General features: G+C 39.6%; 1 protein-coding gene across 15 annotated transcripts in view; it reads left to right on the forward strand.

The window, feature by feature from the left end:
• The window catches only part of LOC137301862 (myocyte-specific enhancer factor 2A-like), a 311,843-nt gene extending 291,607 nt beyond the window's left edge, over positions 1–20,236 (forward strand). For 12 of the 15 annotated variants that reach the window (XM_067971554.1, XM_067971555.1, XM_067971556.1 and 9 more), the window contains 5 exons: positions 2,172–2,356; positions 3,718–3,741; positions 6,310–6,424; positions 7,984–8,110; positions 14,346–20,236. In XM_067971554.1, coding sequence (XP_067827655.1) covers positions 2,172–2,356; positions 3,718–3,741; positions 6,310–6,424; positions 7,984–8,110; positions 14,346–14,655 — 761 coding nt within the window. In that variant the 3' untranslated portion in view covers positions 14,656–20,236. The remainder of the gene's footprint in view (positions 1–2,171; positions 2,357–3,717; positions 3,742–6,309; positions 6,425–7,983; positions 8,111–14,345) is intronic. The other 3 variants (XM_067971564.1, XM_067971565.1, XM_067971563.1) reach the window with 1 other exon arrangement.
• The last annotated feature ends 1,530 nt before the right edge of the window (positions 20,237–21,766 follow it).

Genomic DNA, 21,766 nt, shown 5'->3' on the forward strand with positions numbered 1-21,766 from the left:
CTTAGTTCTTAGGTTTTCACCTGCTTCAGTCCATCTAGATGCCTATTCCGAGGATTGATCACTCTACCTGAAGAGTTGCCTATCATCAGTCCTAAAATGACCCTTTACCAGTTTAAGCCTGTGTCCCCCTCGTCCTATTCCCACAGTTGGATTTAAAGTAGTATTTCAGATTAATCTTTTCCATACCATTTTCTATCTTATGTAACATGATATGGTCACACACGTTAGATACCTCCTTTCCAGATTGAAAAGCACAATTCTCTCCAGTTTTTCCTTATAACTCAGACCTGACACCAGGGCATGATTTTTACTTGAACCCAGGAAGAGAGTGGGGGTGGGGGTGGGGTGTGGGGGGGTGGAGTTGTGGGAGGGGTGGGGTGTTGTGGGGGGGGGGGTGGGTTAGATTTACACGTGGGAAACCCGGAAGTGAAGAGAGCATGTCTGAATCTACGATCACAGCTCAACTGAAGGCGATAAATTTCACTTCCGGGAATCAGTTTTGTGGCTCGTCTCTGCACTGCCTCTAGCACTTGATTGTTTCCCTTGTTTCACGGCAGCCAAAACTGGCCACATCAGAGCACTGCACAGTTTGGCCAGGACTTCCCCTGACTTGTATTCTACTGTTTTGGCGTTGTACTTCAACATTCTATTGTCTTTGTTGACTGCTGCTCGGCATTGGCTGAACCTGTGGAGCATCAAGTCCACCGAGACTCTTGGTTCTCTTTCAACTTCATCCTTAGCTATTTCAACACCATTCATGGCATATGTGTGTTGCCTATTTTCCCTTCCTAGTTGAAATAATTTATATTTGTCTGCATTAAATTGGATCTGCCATTGCTTCAGCCCGCTTATGTTTTGTTTACTCATTCTGTAATTTCAAGGCTGCCTCTTTGATTTCACTGCCCCATCTCGTTTGGTCAAATTTGACTAATTTACATTGAGTTGCTGAATATAAATTACTGATGTAAATTAGAAACAGTAGTGGTCCCAACACTGACATGACTTCTATATCAAAGGACATCATTATGTGGATTACTGAAGAATTGTAATAGAATCATAATTTTTATGTTGTTTTTTTAAAAAGTCAATATATTGATACTGATTTCATTATTTTATTCACACCAGAGGAGCACAGCGCTCCCATAATTGTCGTCATTTACCAAAGGGTTATTAAGCAATCATTTTGTTTTGTTTCAAATACGATTTCATTGTTGGACAGCTGGCTGTCTGCTGTGGTCAAAAGGTCCTTTTTAACAAAAAAATAGCGTTTGGTGTAGTCCTGTGACCGTCAGAAAGCTGAGGTGAACATTGTGTGGTGACGTTCTGACATCGTGTTATTGGCACGAAGCCTCACCCATCGGAGGCACATATTGGAGATTAGGCCACATGGTGTGCATTATTGTTTGAACATTTAAAAAATTTCCAATTTGCATCTCACCGTGCCAGAAAAGCAGAGTTATAAAATTACATCCAGCAATATATAAATGTATTTAAGGAATTTAACTGTAGCACCTAAAATTTGTCACATTGCTTTTTTGAAGAAAAACTTTTCAGTGGATAAAAATGGAATTATTGCTAATTTTAAAGAAAAACTTCCTCTGCAAGAGAAAGTACCTTCTAAAAAAAATCGGTTTAACAAACATCATCTGAGCTCTCATTGATCCTTAGACACGGTTTCTGGGGAGCTCAGCCATTATCTGTGAGATGTTTAGCAGCCTGATACAATCAGGAAAGATACATATTTGCTTTGCTTTGTTCACTTGCTGCACTTTAGAGGAATGACCCAATTCAGCAGTCCATTTGAAGCCATCAGATTCAGGAGATTCTGTGAAAGGTTAGCCTCCATATAAAGTTACAGTTAGGGACCTTGTTTCAGGTCCAGTTGTATTGTTAGTTCTAGCCGAGGAAATGCAATATTTCAAGGAAGAATAGTTCAGTCTATACATTATTATATATCTGCCATTTATCTTTGCTATGGTTCATTTCTATTTTTTTTGTCAACCCTTTTGCTATTTCAGTCCAAGCCAATCTGATCAAATGTAACCAGGAGGTGCCACTTTCTTGGTGACCCTTTAAGACGGCAAATAACTAAATTAGACAAGAAACTGAATACAAATGTAATAAAAACAAACACAAGAATGTATCTGTTAATTTCTCCAAATCACTTTCAGGAAATGGTTATGTTAACCCTCGTGCTTCGCCAGGCCTGCTGGGCTCCACAGGTGGGAATGGGTTAGGCAAAGTGATGCCCACAAAGTCTCCGCCCCCTCCTGGTGGAAATATGGGAATGAACAATCGCAAGCCAGACCTTCGTGTGGTAATTCCACCAACCAGCAAGGGCATGATGCCACCTCTGGTGAGTCTATTATAACACGCTGCAATGAGGATAATATAAATGTAAGCATCAGTATATGCATAACTCTGTTTTATTCCGCTACTTTGGAAACTATAAGCAGTGCCTCACAGAAAATCATGGGTTCGTTGTGTCTGTGGTTGCGCTGCTTGCAGGAATGATTATGCAAAGCTAAAAATTACCTGGCATGGAATATTCAAAATGTTAACAAAGCAAATGCAATGAGAACACTTTTAGAATACGCTGTGATAAAACACCAGCTTACATTTATATAGCATCTTTCACACAACAAAATGCCCCAAGGCAGTTCTTGGGGAGGGCGATGATACTAATCAGGAAGTAGGGAAGGTGGCCAAAAGCATGTTCAAAGACAAAGGCTTATGAAGATAGAGATTTAAGAAGATGAGGGGGCTGAGGGGACAGGGAGTTGAAGTTTCTGCCAATAATGGTGAAGCTGGACAGTAGCGCAAATGCACAACAGAGCAGCGACTGTACGTTGGGATGTACAGGTGGAGGAGGTTGCTTAGGTAGGGTGGAGAAACGCGTTGGAGGAATATGAGGATAATAACAAGGGTTTTGAAATAATCCCACTCGGGGGCAAGGAGCCAGTGTAGGTTGGCAACAACAGGAGTGATAGCTGTGCAAGGTTTCCAGGTCGCAGAGTTGGAGTTAGTGTAAGGTGGAGCTGGGGACACCAGTGAGGAGAATGTTGAAAGTGGAAGTTAGCAGTCTTGGCAATGCATTAGATGTGGGGTTGAATAGAACACAAAAGCATACCTGCAGGTTCATTCCTATCAAGTGCCTGAGGCAGAAAGCCGGAGCCATACAACAGCCTTCATTCAGCCTTGATGAAGTTGAGCTAATGCAAGTTCTGGGCTCATCGAGGATTTGAAGTCAGCCAGCTAGACTGCCATAGCATGAAGGGTGAAACAGAAATGTAGAGTTGGTGTCATTTACATACTTGTGGAAGCTGACCCCATGTTTGAGGATAATGTCATTGAGATGTCCTATAGAGATAGAATAGGAGAGGGCTGAGGAAGGAGCATCCAAGATGACCGTGTGGATACGGGAGGAGAAGCTGTTGAAGGAAATCAACTGGCTACATTGGAAAAGATGAGATTGAAACCAAGAATTGGCAGTACCGTGGGTGCCATGAGAATCTAAAACATTTACCTAACATCAATGCCATTGTTTCCTTTCAATATAACCATTAACCAGTTGAAAATTGAAGCAAAAATGAACACTTTGAATTTAATCTATATCTTGCTGATTCGATTAATAATTGACTACCAATTATGAGCAGTCTTGGGATCATTTTCACTTCTAATAACAGAGTATGTTTATTTTGTATCTGCTTTCTACAGTCAGAGGAGGATGAGTTGGATATGGTAAGTCTGATCTCACCTTGGAGAAATGTGTGCGCTTATAATAGGTCTTGAAAGAGTCTTGAAATAATACTCATTTTCAGAAGTTAATAGAGTTTGGTATTGTCATCAGTTTTATTGCATGGTTTTTGTGTTTGAAGAGGAAAATACTTTTCACTTAAATGGGAAGGAAGATGCATGGTGTGGGTCTCCAATGTATCATTGCCCTTGCATTATAGCTTTATAAGAAAAAAAAATTGCACCTATTTTTGACGTAACCGCTAATTTTAAATAGCATAAAATCTTGGAATCCTACTCTTGCCCCCCCCCCCCCCCCCCCCGCAGCTAGACTCTCAAAACACAAAGCACATAAGAACTCCTACAATAACAGCGATCTTGTTCTTCTTATTTCCTAATGTATAAGTAACTCTCATTAACTTGCCAGAGATTTAATTGTACAGAAAGGTTTGACTTTTGTCCAGATTTTATGGTGCATCCTGCTTTGATTTGATTTATTGAAAACCTTCTATCTTATTAACATAAGTCCATTATTAACAGCACTAAATTGTACCCCTTGAGAGTTCCAACATTTTAGTTTGAATCAAGGCTCTAATTCATGCTAAGTAAACATTAGCTGTGGACTCAGTTAAAAGCACCTGGATTCGTTCCTGGATATTGGTCCAAATATTATCAACCATTAAATAACTCAATACCCACCAAGTACTGCTGTATAATTAGTCTGCACTAAGTTCTATAATGATTTATAGCTTTAAGGCCTCTGAAAGCTTTTCCCTTCCTTTCCATAGAGGTTTGTTGATGAGCATGGTATACTTTGTATTAAAATGGATGTAATATTATGAACTACAATAATTTCATACTGTATAACAGTATTTGGTGTATTTTACTTTTTTTCTGCATGCTTTTGGGATATTTGTGATTGTTAATAATCTAAAGTTATTTGCTTTAGAAATCCACTGAGCTAACACAAGCTGCAACAGAAAAGCATGTGTTTAATAATAACCAACTTTTAAAAATTATTTTTGTGTTACTAAATTATATTTGTTGTAAAAATGTCTTTCTTATTCAACCAATGCATGCAATAAGGATTTTCTACCATTTACTATTTCTGATCCTTGACTTCTAATCTGGTTAGATTATCTTCCCTTCCATTCACCCCCTCACCCCTTGCCCCCCCCTCCCTTTTAGTACCATGCCTGTGTAGCCATTATTCATGTGCAAGTCTTGATGGTAAGGGTTGCGATCAGGAGGAAGAAACCTGGTCAACACAGAGACACTGAGGCCAATTATAGTACCCCTGTTACTGTCTAGGGCGAGACCAACCGACTCAGCTCAGACTGGCAATTGCATTTGGGCCTTCATGGATGTATTCACCGCTTAAATTCATCAAGCAGTCAGAACAGCTGAGTGCACATTGCTTCGAGTGCTAGTGCTGATTCTTCTTGATGGCTATGAATCCTAATTGAATAAAGCAATTCTGTGCGGCTGCCAATGCTGTGAGCTTGCCTCGGTTATATTGCACAGTACATTCCCCATCACCCTGCCAGCACAAAAACAACTGTGCACATACAAACCTGTTTATGTGCAGTTGATTAAAAATTACAGTTGTCCTTTTAAATTATAGAAGGTTACAGCACCGAAAGAGGCCACTCGCTCCACCATATCTGTGCTGTCTCTTTGATAGAGCAATCCAAAACTCTTCTCACTGCCCTGCTGTCCCCTCATGGCTCTGTAGTCTCCTTTGCTTCAAATATTTATCCAATAGCAGAGTTTCCACCAGTGGTAGCACTGCAAAGTAATTTCAGCAAAGGCTGCTATGTGATGCCATCAAAGATGCTCTGCAACTGACTCCAATCTGCATGAGGAAAGCGGAGGAGAGATTTCTGCTCCCTCAACCTTCCTTCTGCACACGACTCCACCTGGTGGCCTGACACAAAACTGGCAAAATCGACTAACGGGGCAAGTCAGTTTGAGTGACTGGCTCAAATTCCAGCAGCTTTCTGTTAGAGAGTTAAATACTCGGCATGTTTTAATTCTCGTTAAACTCCATTGTAAACTTGAAAATTGTTGTTAAAATAAGCAGAGTTGGAGTGTGACTAATTTAATTCTTCCGCATAACAAGATGGAGGAAACAGAACATAGTGAACTCATTAAAACATTTAGACCCCAGTTTTCCCCCTTGGACGCAATGGCACAATTCTCCATTACACCCTGCACTGCTATCCAATGGCATTTTGGACATTGAATAATCCACAATCCTACATTTTCATTTATTATAAACCTGGGCCAGCTTTTAGTTATAAAAACAACTTCTGCATTGTACAAAACATAAAATTGGACTCTTTGCTTTTGTGATGAATCTAGTCATCCCTATGAATTATGCAGATTAATGAGATTATTTAGATCATAAACCTAAATCACAGTTTTAAAAAAAAGAGTATAGAATGAAAATAAATTTGCTTTCACAATAGTTCCTGTATAACTCTACATGTGGAAAAACCTAGTTTCTGTAAAAGTGTTTCAGCAGAGATTTTGCAAATGCTTCTGTTAAATAACTCGATCTTTTATTTGTAGAATGTACAGAGGATAAACAGTTCACAATCAACACAGGCTCTTGCAACTCCTGTAGTGTCCGTTACTACACCAAGTCTACCACCACATGGTCTGTTGTACTCGACATACAACACTGGTAACCGAATATTAATTCACATGCATTATTGTCTGTGCTGAAGTAAAGTTATTACAAAATTGCTCCTTTCCTTACCCCAATTCATAAGAATTAATATAAAGCAACATTGCTTGGATTTCGTGTGGGGGTTTAATGGAAGGTTTTTGGTTACATTGCCTGTTGGCTCCCTACATAACAAGCACCACCTGGTGAGGTACTGAGCCATTCAGCCTATGAAGATATCACAGTTTGATATGTGGTCTGTGCTGACTTTAATGCACCATGAACAGAATTACCAGAAATAAATGAAGCTAATTTTTCATCACAATTTGCAAATTATAGAAAGTAGCTCTAATTCAAACATCATTTCCAGCTAATTCTGAAAAATATATCATGTGAAAAATATATCATGTGAAAAATATGACCGTTCATGTATTTCTTGTTGGGGGTAGTGGTCTAAATGGATACATCTAGGTAATTGTAGCTGCATGTAAATTACAGAGGTCAGTTAGCAATTAGTTGTAGCTGCTTGTAAATTTCTGGCTCCAGGTCAGAAGAATCCAACATTAATGAATTGACTTTATTGACTTTTCTACTTCTTGAAAAAGGAATTACATTTTCATATGGAGTATTCTATCGTAATTATTTTTCCGCCCCACTTTTCTTCATAAAATTGATTTTTACTTCTTTTTAAATGAGTAGAAGTTGTTTTCTACAAAAGCCTCTACAATGACCTCTGGCTGACACATTACAGATTGTGGACCTGTTTATAAGGAATGTGATTTGATTAAGTTATCATGTTGACATGTTACCAACAGAATTAAAAGACAAAAATAAGACCTTTAAAACATTGTTTATTATAGAAAAGTCTACATCTTGTATTTTACTTTATGAAAATAGTGCATACATTCTGCCATTACCATCTTTGAGCTCCTGTATATTTTAAGAAAAAATATCTCGTATGTTTTCACAACTGAATGCCTTTAAGATGATAACGGTGTTGGGAGGCATGTATACTGCTTTCAGTGGAAACCATATTGCATCTGAAACATTTACAGCAAACATGTTTTTTCAAATCAGTGTTCAGAAAATTGTGATATTACCTTGGTTTCATTTTATTTAACAAAGCTTAATTCTGCTCAGTTATATGACTGAAAATATATTAAACAAAATCTCTGCCTGACTCAATTTTGACCCAAATCTAGTGCCATAAAATTGGTATTGGACCATATTGTTGTCTGCGGGCCCATAAATATAACAATGGACTCCTGGAAAATTGGGTGAATTGCTTCCAACTTTTAAATTTACCAGGGATATCTGAAAGAACAACTTCAATAATTGTACCTGCCTGATATTGACACAGAATAGAACTGGCCTTTTCAAGGCACTTCTGTTAATTAACAATTGATGGAGGTCATTCAAAGAATATGTATATTGCAGAATCATTTTTCTTGGAGAACAGAAATTAAATTAAGCTGCTGTTTTTCGGTGCTCACTGGAGTATCTGCTATTTAGAGGTGCAGATTCATGTAAATCCAAAAGTAACTGAAAAGAGATTTTTCTCCCCTTTTCATCTGCAGATTATTCACTAACCAGTGCTGACTTGTCTGTACTATCAGGATTCAACTCACCAGGGACATTGTCATTAGGGCCAGTGTCTGCTTGGCAACAGCACCACCTTGGACCAGCAGCCCTCAGCTCATTAGCGTAAGTTAGTCATTGCTAATACAGTTTGATTAAAAATTCTCAGTTATTAACAGGAATTTAAGTCAAAAATTAATACTAAAAATATTGTTACTGGAACGCCTCTGATCTTTGGGTAAGTGCACTATGCCATGTGGTACTGAGCCATACAGATCCGGATGGTCCCAGGTTTGATCCCTGGTCTGTGATGAGTTAGCTGATCTTAACTAAGAAGAGTTGGCAGCATTCCATGTAGCCTATGTACCTGGCCCACAGATGTGCAAAAATAGCCAGGGTTCCTGCTGCTGGCTCCCATCCAATAACTCTTGGCTTGAATACCAAGTGTAGACAATGGGTGAGGACAGGACTGAGCTCAGCTTTGATGCCTGCAAGAATCCTAAAGGCTACTGATACCATTAGAGCCCACGTATAAAGAATGGTCATTTGACCAAGGTACTGGAGGGCACAACTCATTGAACCCACACTAGTCTCAGTTACTGCTTTCAGGGGGTGGGGGGAAGAGGGGAAAGATCGCATATAGGAATCAGATCGCGGGGGGTGGGGGGGGGGGGGGTCGGCCTGGAGATCACTGGTCCGCCAGGTTGTGGGGGGTCAGCCGATCGTGGCTGGTTTGCTTGGGGGGCCGGGGGGAAGCACTCCTGCTCCTCCTGGCCCTCGAACAATGCTAGAAAGGTACTTAGCTGCTGGATCCAGCAGATCTCGTCTCCCTTTAGCTGGCGGGTTTCCCGAGCCCTGAGAGACTCGGTCCGCAGCCGTTAAATCCAAATGGCTGCTAAAATCTGAAGCACGCACCCTTGTTAATACATTAAAACTACTGAACCGCCCGACCGACCCCCTACCTGCCCCGGTTAAACTGGAATTTAACCTCTCGTCTGTCCTAGGGGGTGAAAATCAATGTGTTCCTTAAGTCTCTTCACCTTCCAAGGCGGTCCTTAGGCCTCTGTTGGAGGTTTGGTACATTTCTTTTATTGAAACCATGTCTGCACTGTATCCCTACTTTGATGTCTAAATGGCTGCAACCCCAGAAGCAGACACTTATACTATCCTTTAATGGATGTGTCCCTGTACCATATGATGCTGCCTTCATGCTACTCTGGATCCAAGTGGTTGGCAGCAAGAACAATAAGGGAAAATCTGCTCCAACTCACATCAGTCTTGCCCAATTCTGACAGACTATATTGAGTCTCACAAGCCTTTGGTAGAGTCCTGATTGCCCACCTGCCTGCACACTCCCTGGTGCATTCCAAGAACAAACCAAACACAGCAAATTCCTTCTGGAGGGGATGTCCCCAATATCACCTGAAAAGGGGTTGTGGCTGATAGACATTTGAACAAAGAAGCTTTATTCTCGAAGTGTTCTCCAGGTTAAGATTGTGAGCTCCAGATTCAGTCTTCCTTCTGGATCAGAGGAGCTTGAGCCTACACCTGGGCTTGAGTGCAGAATCTAGAGAAACCCTTCAGTGCTGTACTGAAGAGCTACTGCATGGTTGGAAGTGCTCTCCTTCAGATGAGATGTTAAACCAAGGTCCATCTGCCTGTGCTCGGATGGCCATAAAGATTTCATAGACATCTTCAAAGACCGGGGAGTACTTCCAGTGTCCTAGCCGACATTCCTTCCTCAACAAATGCGACCTAGAAACTTGATTGATTGGTCTTCATCTTATGGCTGTTCGTGAGACTTTGAATGACTGCCATGTTTGCTCACATAATAGTCAATTGAAGGTAATTTGTTGTGTAAAGTACTTTAATGTTAAATACACTATGCAGAAAATTTAACTAAATTGCATGAACCAGACTCATTGGTTCAAGATTTTGTACACATCGTTTACCCATATCAATGTGGCCATGATGCAAATCATTCCAAGCAGCCTAATGTAAATTGCATTAATCACACAGTATGCCTATTGCAACATTTGGCTATGAATGCTGTGGAGAAAGAGTCTAGAACTGCTGCCCAGGAACTCAGCCTTTCAGGATTCCCTTAAGAGCTGCAGAATAGGCTGATTGATCTTCTGTCCTTCAGTAGATTAAAGCTCTAAAATTCATCAGCAAAGCAATTGCACAACAACCATCAGAACCTCCAAAACTCAGCCTGAGCAGGCTAAGCAAGCATCCAACCTATACACTCTCCAATTAGGGAGTAGACCTTCGGCCCTCTGCCTGTTTATTTGCTTGTTGGAACTTGCTGGCTGGTGGGTGTGGCCAGCTTACCCAGTTAAATCAATCTGTTTAAATGTCCTGCTTTCCAGTGAACTGCAAGGCCAATTGCCTCAGCTCCTCCGAGCCTGTGAACTTTGAATCTGCAGATAGGATAATAACGCTGCTGCTATTGGTAACTGTTTCTGTGACTCCCCAATAAGAATTCTGCTTTTAGCAGCTGGTGGTGCAGAGAGAGAGAAAAAAAATCACAATATCTGATTTTCTGTGGCCCCTGACAGAAAATTAAATGAAGTGATTCATTTTGGTTGTTTCGAACAAAAATAGTAAAGCCTGTGGCAAGTGTGTGAGTGTCATGTGGGAACGTGAACATTTTTTCTTAGCAACTTGGATTTGGTTTGATGTGTTGTGTGTGGATGTCACAAATATCCCTCTGTCAATTGACATCAAAACCGGCCTTCAAGACTCAAAGCTGCATTTTAATACAGTTTTAATTTTAAACTTTCTTCCAAAAATCAAGGTGCATCTAACAATAAGAATGTTGCACTCACATGATTTGACGGGAAGGGGACGGGAATATTGGGGTGAATTTTAGTTTTTAATGGACTTTAATTTTAGTGTGAGCCCAGGCAAAATAAACGTACCAATAATATTGCAATAGTACCTCTTGAAGGAAGCCCAATCCAGTTACTTTTTGGTTCTAGTTTATAGGCAGCACTTTCTGTTTTGTTATTGCAGGATGGGATCAATAAAAGCCACACAAACCTCAACATGAGGAAGTCTAAGGTGGAACTTAAATAATGTTATGAAATCCAGTTTGACTGCGTAGGAGCTCCATTATTTACATACCAAAAATCAGTCGAGCATCACAGACTAATGTTGTAAGAGATGGTGCGAGTTGTCAGTAAATATTGCACATCAGGTCAGGCAATAATGAACACTCAACTCTATTTAAGTAGAAATCGGTCCTTGATTGTGGAATATTTTCTAGATATTACCTTTCTGAAATGGAATTCAGCAGATCACTATTTGGATGGATAAATTCTTTTGATGTAACTATTTGAAATACAATGTAATATTGACTGCTTAATCCATCCAAAATTAATTGCTTTGATATATAAATATTATTTGAAACTGCACACAACAAAAATGAATTATTAAATTAATATTTCCAATCTTTTAAATGTTTGCATTAGGCACTCATTCTGAGTTCTTTGTCCATAGAACCCACAGTTACCAATTTCTAGTAATAGACCATTTTTAGTCAGTGTGCTTTAGCAGCAGCAATTTATGAAACATTTTATTATATATTTGAAACAACTAGTTCTCAACAAAACGTATTGATAAGTATTTGCAATTCATTTGCTTAAACGAGACAGAAGACAAATATCTGAGAGTGCTCATTGAAAGGTCAGCTTTCCACTGAAATGCATCGCAGATTCATTTAACCTAATTTGATGGTTTCTGTGATTATTTGTGGGAGTCTGAGAGTGATTTCTCCAGTGTGTTTGGTGAGGTTGTTATTCCCAGTGTTTGTTAAAGTGCTGCGGTCAATCAGGCCTATTTACAAACATGGCAACTAGTACGAAACATACTAGTGTTTAACTTCTTGTTCTGGTTGCTCTGTGTAGAAACATTGTATATGCATTCAAAATTACACACAATGGCCCGAGCAAATCTTCCTCCCTGGAGATAATGGGGAGAATTTTAATCTCCAAGGACGGGTGGGTTGGGGGCGGATAGGAAGGAAAAAATTGTAAAAATGTCAAACACGACCCCAACCCGCCCACTTCCAGTTTTAACGGAGCCTGGTTGAGGGGTGGGTGACCAATCCGCTCACAGGAGGCGGGGTCAGTCACTGACATTTTTTAAGCAGGCTGCGGGCCTGCATTTTAACAGAATTTTAATTTTTAACTCATGACAGACCGGGATTCTTCGGGCTTGGGAATCCCGGCAGTTAAAAGGAGGCGAGAAACATAGAAAATAGGAGCAGGAGTAGGCCATTCGGCCCTTCGAGCCTGCTTCGTCATTCAATATCATGGCTGATCCTCTATCTCAATACCATATTCCCGCTCTCTCCCCATAGCCCTTGATGCCATTTGTGTCTCGAAGGGCCGGATCCATGAAGTAAGTGCCTTTATTGTACTGCCTGTGGGCCAGGAAGAGCAGGAGTGTTTCCTGCAGGCCCAACAAGATTACCTGCCGTGATCAGACCCCCGCGGTCGGCCGACCCTGGCCCTTCCCCTCCCCCCGACGTCCGGCCTCCCCCCGACATCCGGCCCCAACCCCTAACTGTACAAAAATAATTATAACATTTATCCGAGTTTCAGCCCTCCAGCATCTCCTTGTAGTAATCTCCTTCCTAACATCAGCTCCCCAGCTTCTTTCCCGCCCGACAGGCAGCCATTCTCTCACATTCCACACATGTCCCTGTTAATGAACCTTTCCTTTTATATTGGACTTTTTCCTGGAGAAGCAGGAGTGCCTTCCATTGGATTCCAGACTCGCTGCTCAATAATGAGCATGGGCAGAGAAGTACCTGAATATACTTAAAGCAGCCATTTTCATGTTGCGCTATGCATGGTTGTTTATGTCCCATCCAGTTAAACCTCTTTGTGTAATAGTATCCAGCATCCTCACCTCTATTATGAGTAGTCACAGTAGACCATACAGTTTCTGATGTTCTAAACTGCTGGGTACAGGATGCAAATGTTAAGAGACCTTGAGCCACCAATGTGCTGCATACTGACTCCTTCCTCACAGGAATGAGGTGCCTATGTAAGGAGTCCGGGCACAGGAGCTGCAGCACCCACCCTGCATTTCATTACACGGACCAGCTGAAACCCAGCTAAAATTCTTTTGAGAGCAGTATAGGTCGAAGTGTGGACTAAAACACAAAGGATCTTGTTTTCTTGACATTCCAGTTGTTTTATTACTGGTTGCACTTTACTTGCACCAGAATTGAACAGTCACATTTTAATACTTTTACGTGGCTCACGGATCTCTATGGGCGAGGAACTGATGATCTGCTTCAGAGAGAGGTTTTGAGTCAGCAAAGCTAATAGAAGATCAACTGATTTAGTACAAAAGCTTAAAGGGACATTATTCACGAGATAATTTCCCCCTCCTCCCCCCCCCCCCCACCCCCCATTCCCCAGTGGTGGGAATTTCCTATTAGCATGTGGAATGAGAGAAACTCTACCTGTGGTAGGCAACCTACCATTTTCTTTCCCTGGACCATGTCCTTACCTGTTGGTGAAAGAACAGTCAATTAGTGATGTGCTTTTAAATCATACTAATACAATTCTGGAACTGTCCTGTAGCAAGTGTACAAATTATGATAGTTGATGTTCCCTTTCAGTTTTTCTTCTCTCCCCTAATGGCTTCTCAGCCAGTTCCTGCTGAGACTGTAAGTTCATGGGGTGTGAAATCTCCAGCAGGAAACTAGTTCTATCAGTTTTTGCTGCAGCATGTCAGCACACTTAGCCAGTGTAATAACTGTTTTCCCTGTTGAATATGGCAGCAGTGCTCATAACAGCCTGGGGAATCACTTCCCTGCACCTGTGACCTTCAGTGGACTTGCTGCTCAATATGCTCTGGGCTTCCACTCATGGCTTGCCTGGCTGTGGGATGCTGAATGATTCAGTGCTGGTTCCTTTCCAATTCTTCGGTCTGCAGCAAACTATAGCAAAGGACTCCAGTTAGGGGACAGAGTTATTTCAGTTTCACTACAGTAAGTTGAAGGAATTTATAAAAGTAAAGGTATTAGTCCTATAGTTCCTTTTTCCTATTCCAGTGTGAAAGTGCCTAGACAACACTTGGCTAGTGCTCATAGTGACAGGACTGAAATCAGGAACTCACGGACTAGAGAATCGCAGGAGCAGACCTCTGAGTCCATCATTTCATGTTGCATTGCGTTGCAGCATTCCTGAGAATGAACATTATGCATGATTTTGGTCGATACTGTGGCCCTGAACAAAAAAGTGTATGAGTAACACTAACCTTTGGTGAAATGTATTATCTGCTTTATATGTGAAAGAGTCATCATGCTCACCTAACCTGTTGTTTTCATTTTCTGCAGAGTTAACAGTCAGTCACCTCAGGGTTCAAATCTTTCAATCAACACCAACCAGAACGTCAACATCAAATCGGAGCCAATCTCGCCACCCCGAGACCGGATGACGCCTTCGGGTTTCCCTCAGCAGTCCCGGCACGACATGGGACGCTCGCCCGTCGATAGCCTGAGCAGCTCCAGCAGCTCGTACGACGGAAGCGACCGCGAGGATCCTCGGGGTGACTTCCATTCGCCCATTGGACTCGCAAGACCTTCCGCAGATGACCGAGAAAGCCCATCCGTAAAGCGCATGCGGATGGACACGTGGGTGACATAAAGCCCCCTTTTGCTGCCGTTTTGTAGTAATCTCTTTTGTTACAAGAGAACTGTCCTTACATATCTAAGACAAGGACATGGAAAATGTATAAGTTAATCAGGTACTCTACAGTGCAAATTAATTGTATATTTGCAGGTGTCCCACATTTAAATTTTAGTCACTGTCCCAGTCTGGCACTTATTTGTATTAGCTGTTATCTTCTACTGGTTTGCAAAAAAATAAATTTATATTCAACCCTACCACGCTTGCAGAAACAAGACAGTTGGTTGTCAATTCTGACAGTGTCCTGTGTGTGTGTATAAAATGGTGTGGCTAGTTAAACTTTCTGCTTTGTAGCATTGAAGCTGTAGAAAGAAACAAAAAGAGAGCAATACTGTACATAAAATAAATCTATGATATTGAACCTGGCATGGGTCTCCGTCTCTTGAAGGAGTGTTATAAATTGCACGGTATAGGGCTGAGGTGAACAGTTCTTTCTGCATGTGCAAAAACGGGTTGTAAAAGTGGCAATGCAATTTATTAAGTACATTGGAAACATGCATTAAGTACCCGCATGAGAAATGAGGAGATTGTTGGTGAAATATAGCATTAAGAGAAACTTAATATATTAAGTTATAATTGGAATTTGGTTAAAGTTATTTTATGTTAATATCTGAAATCCAAATTTGATTCCAGATCACTTATATATTTTTATTAAAAGAAAACATAATACCCCAACTTATCACTGACTATGTAGAACTGTATAATTTTAAACACATTCAGCTATGAAATTATTTATATATGCCAAAGTTGCATGTTGATGCTCTCTAGATATGGTTTTATCTTGTTACCTTGGCTTAGTTTTTGCTTTTTTAAATGCAGGCTAAACCTTAAAAGCCATGAACACTTGCTAACCTATATGTAAAGAGAATTTGAGCCAAATGTTTGTGTATATAGCATCTTAAATATATCACCTTTGGTGTCAGTGTACAATGTATTGTTGTACGTTCACCAGATTAAAGTATATTTTTGTGGATTATCCCCAACTTGACAGGGCAAGATCCTTATGAGTAGAGTATCCACTGGTAATTACTATTTTGTTTAATATGCTGTACTTCCTTGGGTTTTGATTATATATGGCATTTGCAGAAAGTAGTAAAAGTTTTATTTTCCTCTATGGCAGTGAATGTGTACAATAATTGTTATTTCTGTGCTGTATGGCAATGCTTTACTATACATATAAAAGCAGATCCTAAATCCTGATGTTATATTTGTCATGCACAAACTTGAAAGCAAGTTCCTTATATTGTAGACTGTTGTTGTGGATGGAATTTCACTGCTTTATTCAATTACACTTTTCTGATATAAGCTGCCTTTTGTGATAATTCACTGACAGTAGACACTTGTGGTTCATAAAACAATAATTAAAAATACCTGCAAGAGAGTAGTGCGGGTGAGTACCTTTTGAGAGTAATAAATGCAAAAGGTTTCTTTTATATATTTAAAAAAAAGGATTGTTCAGTGGTGAGTGCAATAGAAGATTTGACAATCAAAGGGGAAGGCCTGAGTGCACACTTGTAGAAACAGAGCAATATGGTAAGGTTTGTACCCCTAGAATGGATTTACCTGATGACTCCCAAGTGAGCCAAGGTTGATGGCACCAAAGGGAACCAAATCTGTTCATGTTCATGGCTAGTCCACACGTTATGTAATTAAGTGATAAAATATGTAAAAAAAATATTAAATGGGAACTAAATTGATGTGTAGTTTGCCGATTGGTTCTAGTGACATCACTATAGGAACTGTTCCCTTCATTCTGCCATCTGTTCTCCATTATAACACCATCTTCAAAAGTAATGAGAGATATTTCAAGGGGTTGACATCATGTGTTCTGCTAAAGGATAACCAGTTACTAATGCAAAATGGCCAGTTTGGCTTTGGCAACCTTATAGCTCAATAGCCACTAACATTAAATGATGACGAAAACTCTGCAATTGAATAGACCTTTTACTTGGTTTCTAACGGACTCCATTCCTTTTTTAGAATGAAGCACAATAAGTGTGTAAACATGACTGGTTATCAAGGTTCATGCCATTAATATCTGCTCTGCTTAAGCTGGGAGTTACAAAAATTGTTTTGTATGACTTGTGTTCTTACAAAATGTACTGTTGATGTGATCATTACTTACTGCTTTTTGGTTCTTTTATTAACAATAAATATGGGCAGAATATTCCTTCTTTGATATTTTTTCTTGGAGGGGGGGGGAGAAATCTATCCTTTTTCATTTAGATAATACCTGTAGATAATAGTATTGTCAAGTGTATGCAAAATATTGGTTCATTGCTTTGTTTGAGGAGTATATTCAACTGATTTTACTCCAAGTGTTTGTACTATGATGCACCTTGTATAGAATGAACACTTAACACACTCAAATCAGTATGATTTTTTTCATATTGACTTCCCCCCCCCCCCCCCCTTGTTTCCACATATATTAATTGGATGAAAATGTGTTCAAAGATTGATGAAATAAGGCTAATGCCACTGAGGTGATGGTAGAAATTCTAATATGCTCACTCACTGCTGAACAGACCTCTTTTAAGCTGCAGAGAAGCAGCTGAGTTGTGTAATCTGCAGAACTGAAAAAAATGCTTTATTGAATTATGCATGTCTATGAAAATTTCTGTACATTTGGTAAGAAGTTTGCTTCACGTTTACTGTGTTTCCTTGTGTGCAAGTTGCCTTATGTGGTGGCATCATTTCCCTTTGTTCCCAAATGGTAACAAGTGTCCTACATAGTGGGCATTAATGTTGCATAACCGTGTCAGTGGCACAAATGGTTTAACATGGGAACTGTGCTGCTAATAGTTGATACTCTTATGTCTACATTAAGAAAGCCTCAATTTAATTTAACTTTTTTTTTTAAAACTTGTTTTTCAAATGCATCCTTTTCCTTCACTGAATAAGACCATTTTCCCATGTCTCTCTTGCCTTTTTGCACCAACACTCAAAGCCTTCAGCTGTGAATATGAAATAGCTTGAGTGGGACCTCCCCTATATCCAATGTAATCCTGGTTTGTGGACTGTCTTTATGGAAGGGGCTCACCTGAATGAAAGAAAATACGGTGCAATTTACCTGGACTACAGCCCTTATTTCTAAATAAACACTTTCACTAGCAGTTGACCATTGCAAAGACAAGAGTGCATTAAATACTGTATGGAGAGGCAATGTTGGCAGCTGGTTCTATTGCTGATAGCCAATTTTTAAAAAAACTATAAAATTGAAATGAGCTGGGTACTGCCTACTTTCTGCACGATACCTCAGAATGCTTAAAGGTATAATAGCAAACCATGAGTAACTGTTGTACGTGGAGGTATTGCAAATAAAATGGAGTCAAAAATACATAGCATTTGAGGTAATCTACCATCTAATTTTTGAGAGGAAAAGAATTTAGGTTTCACAGTAAATTCAAAGTACACATAGAGCTAGATTTTCTGCCCATTATTCTTAATCCTTGAGGTTTCTGGATACAATTTTTTTGCCCCTAAGCTGAATGATTTTTGTTTGTGATATTTCTCTATTAGAAATATACTACTTGAAAACAATGTGAAATAATTAATTTTAAATGGGATTAGATTTCAACAATTCGAGAAACATTGAAATGCTTTTGACGAGAAAAAAAAGTTGAATTTCAAGTGAGACTTACTAATTCCAATTTTACTGGCCTTATCCCATTGTGAGGTATTGTCTGTTTAAAAATCAGTGTTACAGTTAAGTTCCTTTAAATTTAATTTAAATCTATACAAAGTCTATTTTTGTACTGGGATTAACCTAAATAACCATTGAATCTGGTCACTACAAAAATAAAGAATAAATACACCAAAATTATTACGCTGTAGTTTTATGTTTTTGCTAACCAATTTGGCTACATCGCAATAGTGATAGCTCTGTCTGGAACACAAATATAATAGTAACACTTGTGGAACTGCAATGAATAGGAGATGAGTACACCTACAATAGGCATTACAGTCCTCAACTTCAAAGTTTCTTGTGTTGGATAATTCAATTTTTCTAATCATTTGAATGAAGCAATATAGATAACAGGAAAATAATGCATTAAAAATTGAATTTGAGATCATTTGAATTAAACAGAGTAGACTATTTCAAATGGTTGCCTAAACACAAATGTTTAACTCATTAACAATTATAAATTTCTTATAATTTTCTCCCACCATGTGCACACATACCATTACAGTCTGAAATTACAATGGAAATTGTACAGCATTTGCAGGTCTTTGAACTGTTGGAATTTGTAGGTCATTGTTTAACTTCTGGCAAAGAAAAATCAGATTTCCTAAGGGGAAAGAAAACTCTGTACCATCTTTTGAGATGGATTCTACCTGGGGGACAGTATGAGGTGAAAGCATTGTGTAGTTTAGTGTCTAGTTGCATGTGATGAGTCAATTTGTTACCATATCCCAAACTGTAAAAGTATAAAGCTGTTAAGAGAGTTTCTTGCCAGTGAATTGAGTTATGGCAGTTCTTTTGTAAGTATAAAAGTCCTGTAACACTCAAATGCAGCATGCATAAGTGGCCTTTCACTTGAGTGAGAGAATGCCTACAATACTCATGAGTCAGCTATTCTGTATGTTGTACAGCTCCTGGTAGGAAGAGGAGTTTCAATTAACACCATGTGTTTCTGCCAACCATTACATTATAATTTACACTTGTCACATTTTTATTCTATTATGTGAAATATTAATACTGTGGGCAGTAAAAGTACTAATCACTCAGGGTAAATTTTAAATAACATTTATTTACCACCTCAAATGCTACACTGGTGTTATAATCCCATGGACCTAAATTAATAGGAATTTAAATAGTATGTGATAATGGCAGATACACACTACTTAATGTGAAGGAGTAAGTAAATGGAAACACCATTACATTAGTCTTGAATTCATTGATTACTAATCTACTGGCCCAGTTTTTCTTCAAAGACTTTACAGATCTTAAATGCAAAGATCTACGGATATCTTGGAAGGTGACACAATATGTGCAGGATGAGGTTAACCCATAGTAATCACTATATGCAATGCTTATCTGTGGAAGCCAGGGATATATGAAGGTGATGTCCATCTGCACACAAGAGACAGTAAACTAGAACCCAAACTTCCTGTCTCTGGACACGGTTTATGGAAAATTAAACAAAGTATGCAAAGAGAAAGGGAATACAAATGATTTTCTTTTGCACAGACTTTCTAGCCTCTGCTGTGCAAGAAACTGCTTTGCAAAATATTTAAAATGGCTTTTTTAAAAACTGATGTATTTGGTAATTGTTTGTTACTTGTAGAAATCACCGGAGCTGTTCACGGTTTAAACTTTAAGCCTGTTGGCAGCACAAGCTGGACTTTGTTGCCATCATTGAAACAAATATTGATGAGACTTTAAGTTAACCTGCAATTTCCCTGAATGTGTTGTTTTTCTTCATTATACAAAGATAAGTGAACTTTTTATCAGATGATTACAATTATGCTAGAGATTGTTGTAAAAATTTGTACCCTGCACTCACTTAAGTAAAGATTATTGGCTTTTACTGTGTAATGAGAGTCCATGTCAGTTATTCAGTGTAAAATTAAAATCATTAGAATGGTAATGAATCTAAATTTAAATTGTGTTGCATTTTACAGATGTTTTATCCTAAATGTGTTCATTTAAGGATTAGAATTACATAGAGGATATATCATGGGATAAATACCTCATAAATGTCATGGGTTAAGTACTTCATTTCAGCAGTGGTCAGTCTCACAACTGCATATGATCCTGGCTGGCCACGATGGATTGTTTTCACACCACCCTTTGTCACGATCATGTAACTTTTGATTGCTCTGGTGTTCTCCCGCTAAAAGCATTATAATATGTAACTTTTGAATTGATTTACAGAAACAAAAAATGTAATAAATGAACAAATGTTAAAAACAAACGAGAAACCAGAAATTCCTAATTTCCACAGCAGCAAAACTTTACATCTAAACCTGTTCAACCAAGCTCTATATTTTCACTACTTCAGGAGGAAGTAAAATCAACCAGTAGATTGTGTGTTTCCAGTACTTGTTAAATATAGAATACATTTTATAATGAAATGCCAAGCGGCATTAGAGGTCGTGTAATTGTCTTAATTCTTTCCATTTGTGGGTTCCATCTGGAGGGCAGTTTACATACAAACAATAAAGATTCTAGTACGAGCTGCAAGAGTTAAGAAAAAAAGACATTGTGAAAACATGTGTATGTGCTGATCTTAAACTACCAACATTCTGTTGTAATGTCAGTATGAGTGAGATCAGGCTAATAAGGATTAAGATCACAATCTGAATGATTCTGTTGTGTGTAGTCCCCGTGAATGCTATGTGAAGGCATCAGAAGATTACAGTGCCATTGGTGAAGCCATCTTAAGGTGTCTGCACTGTTCTCCAATATTAGCAGATTAATTAATTTTCCCTCGAGTACAGAGAAACAGCTTGCCACACAATCAGGAGTTTGTTATAGTTGGCTTTTCCATAGTGTTCTGAGTGGGAAACTATATCCATGGAGAGATACGGATTCTGTACGGGTTTCCCGGGCATCCTTATGATTTTGACGTAAGGGTTTTTTTTTTGTCAATTTGCCATCCGACTGGCCGGCCTGATTGGCAGGCTGGTCTCAGTCGGACAGGAGAGCAGCCAGGGAGAGGACATGAAAAGGTAAGTCTTCAGGTAAGTTGATTGTATGGATGAGCGTCATAGGGCACTCTTGGGCATATGGGGTCATGGGTTTGCATGGGGGCACTGATGTGCACGGGGGTGGGATCAGGGGTCAATCACGGAGGGGGGTGTTGGGATCGGGGTCATCGCGGGGGTCCGCGATCGTTTGGGGGGGGGTCTGAGATCGGGGGTGGGGGGTGGTGTCCGCGATCGTCGGAGGGTAGCTGCAGGTAGGCTTGTTGGGCCTGGGGGAAGCACTCCTCCTCCTCCAGGCTCGCAAGCTGTGCCAGAAAGGCACTTACCTGCAGTTTTGGGCCTTCTCGCCTCCTCTCACTTGGCGTGAAGGAGAAGGCCTGGTAATCCCGGCCCCCCGAGGTTGAAATTGCAAAATCTG

This window comes from Heptranchias perlo, chromosome 34, assembly GCF_035084215.1.
Source record: "Heptranchias perlo isolate sHepPer1 chromosome 34, sHepPer1.hap1, whole genome shotgun sequence".
NCBI lineage: Eukaryota > Metazoa > Chordata > Chondrichthyes > Hexanchiformes > Hexanchidae > Heptranchias > Heptranchias perlo.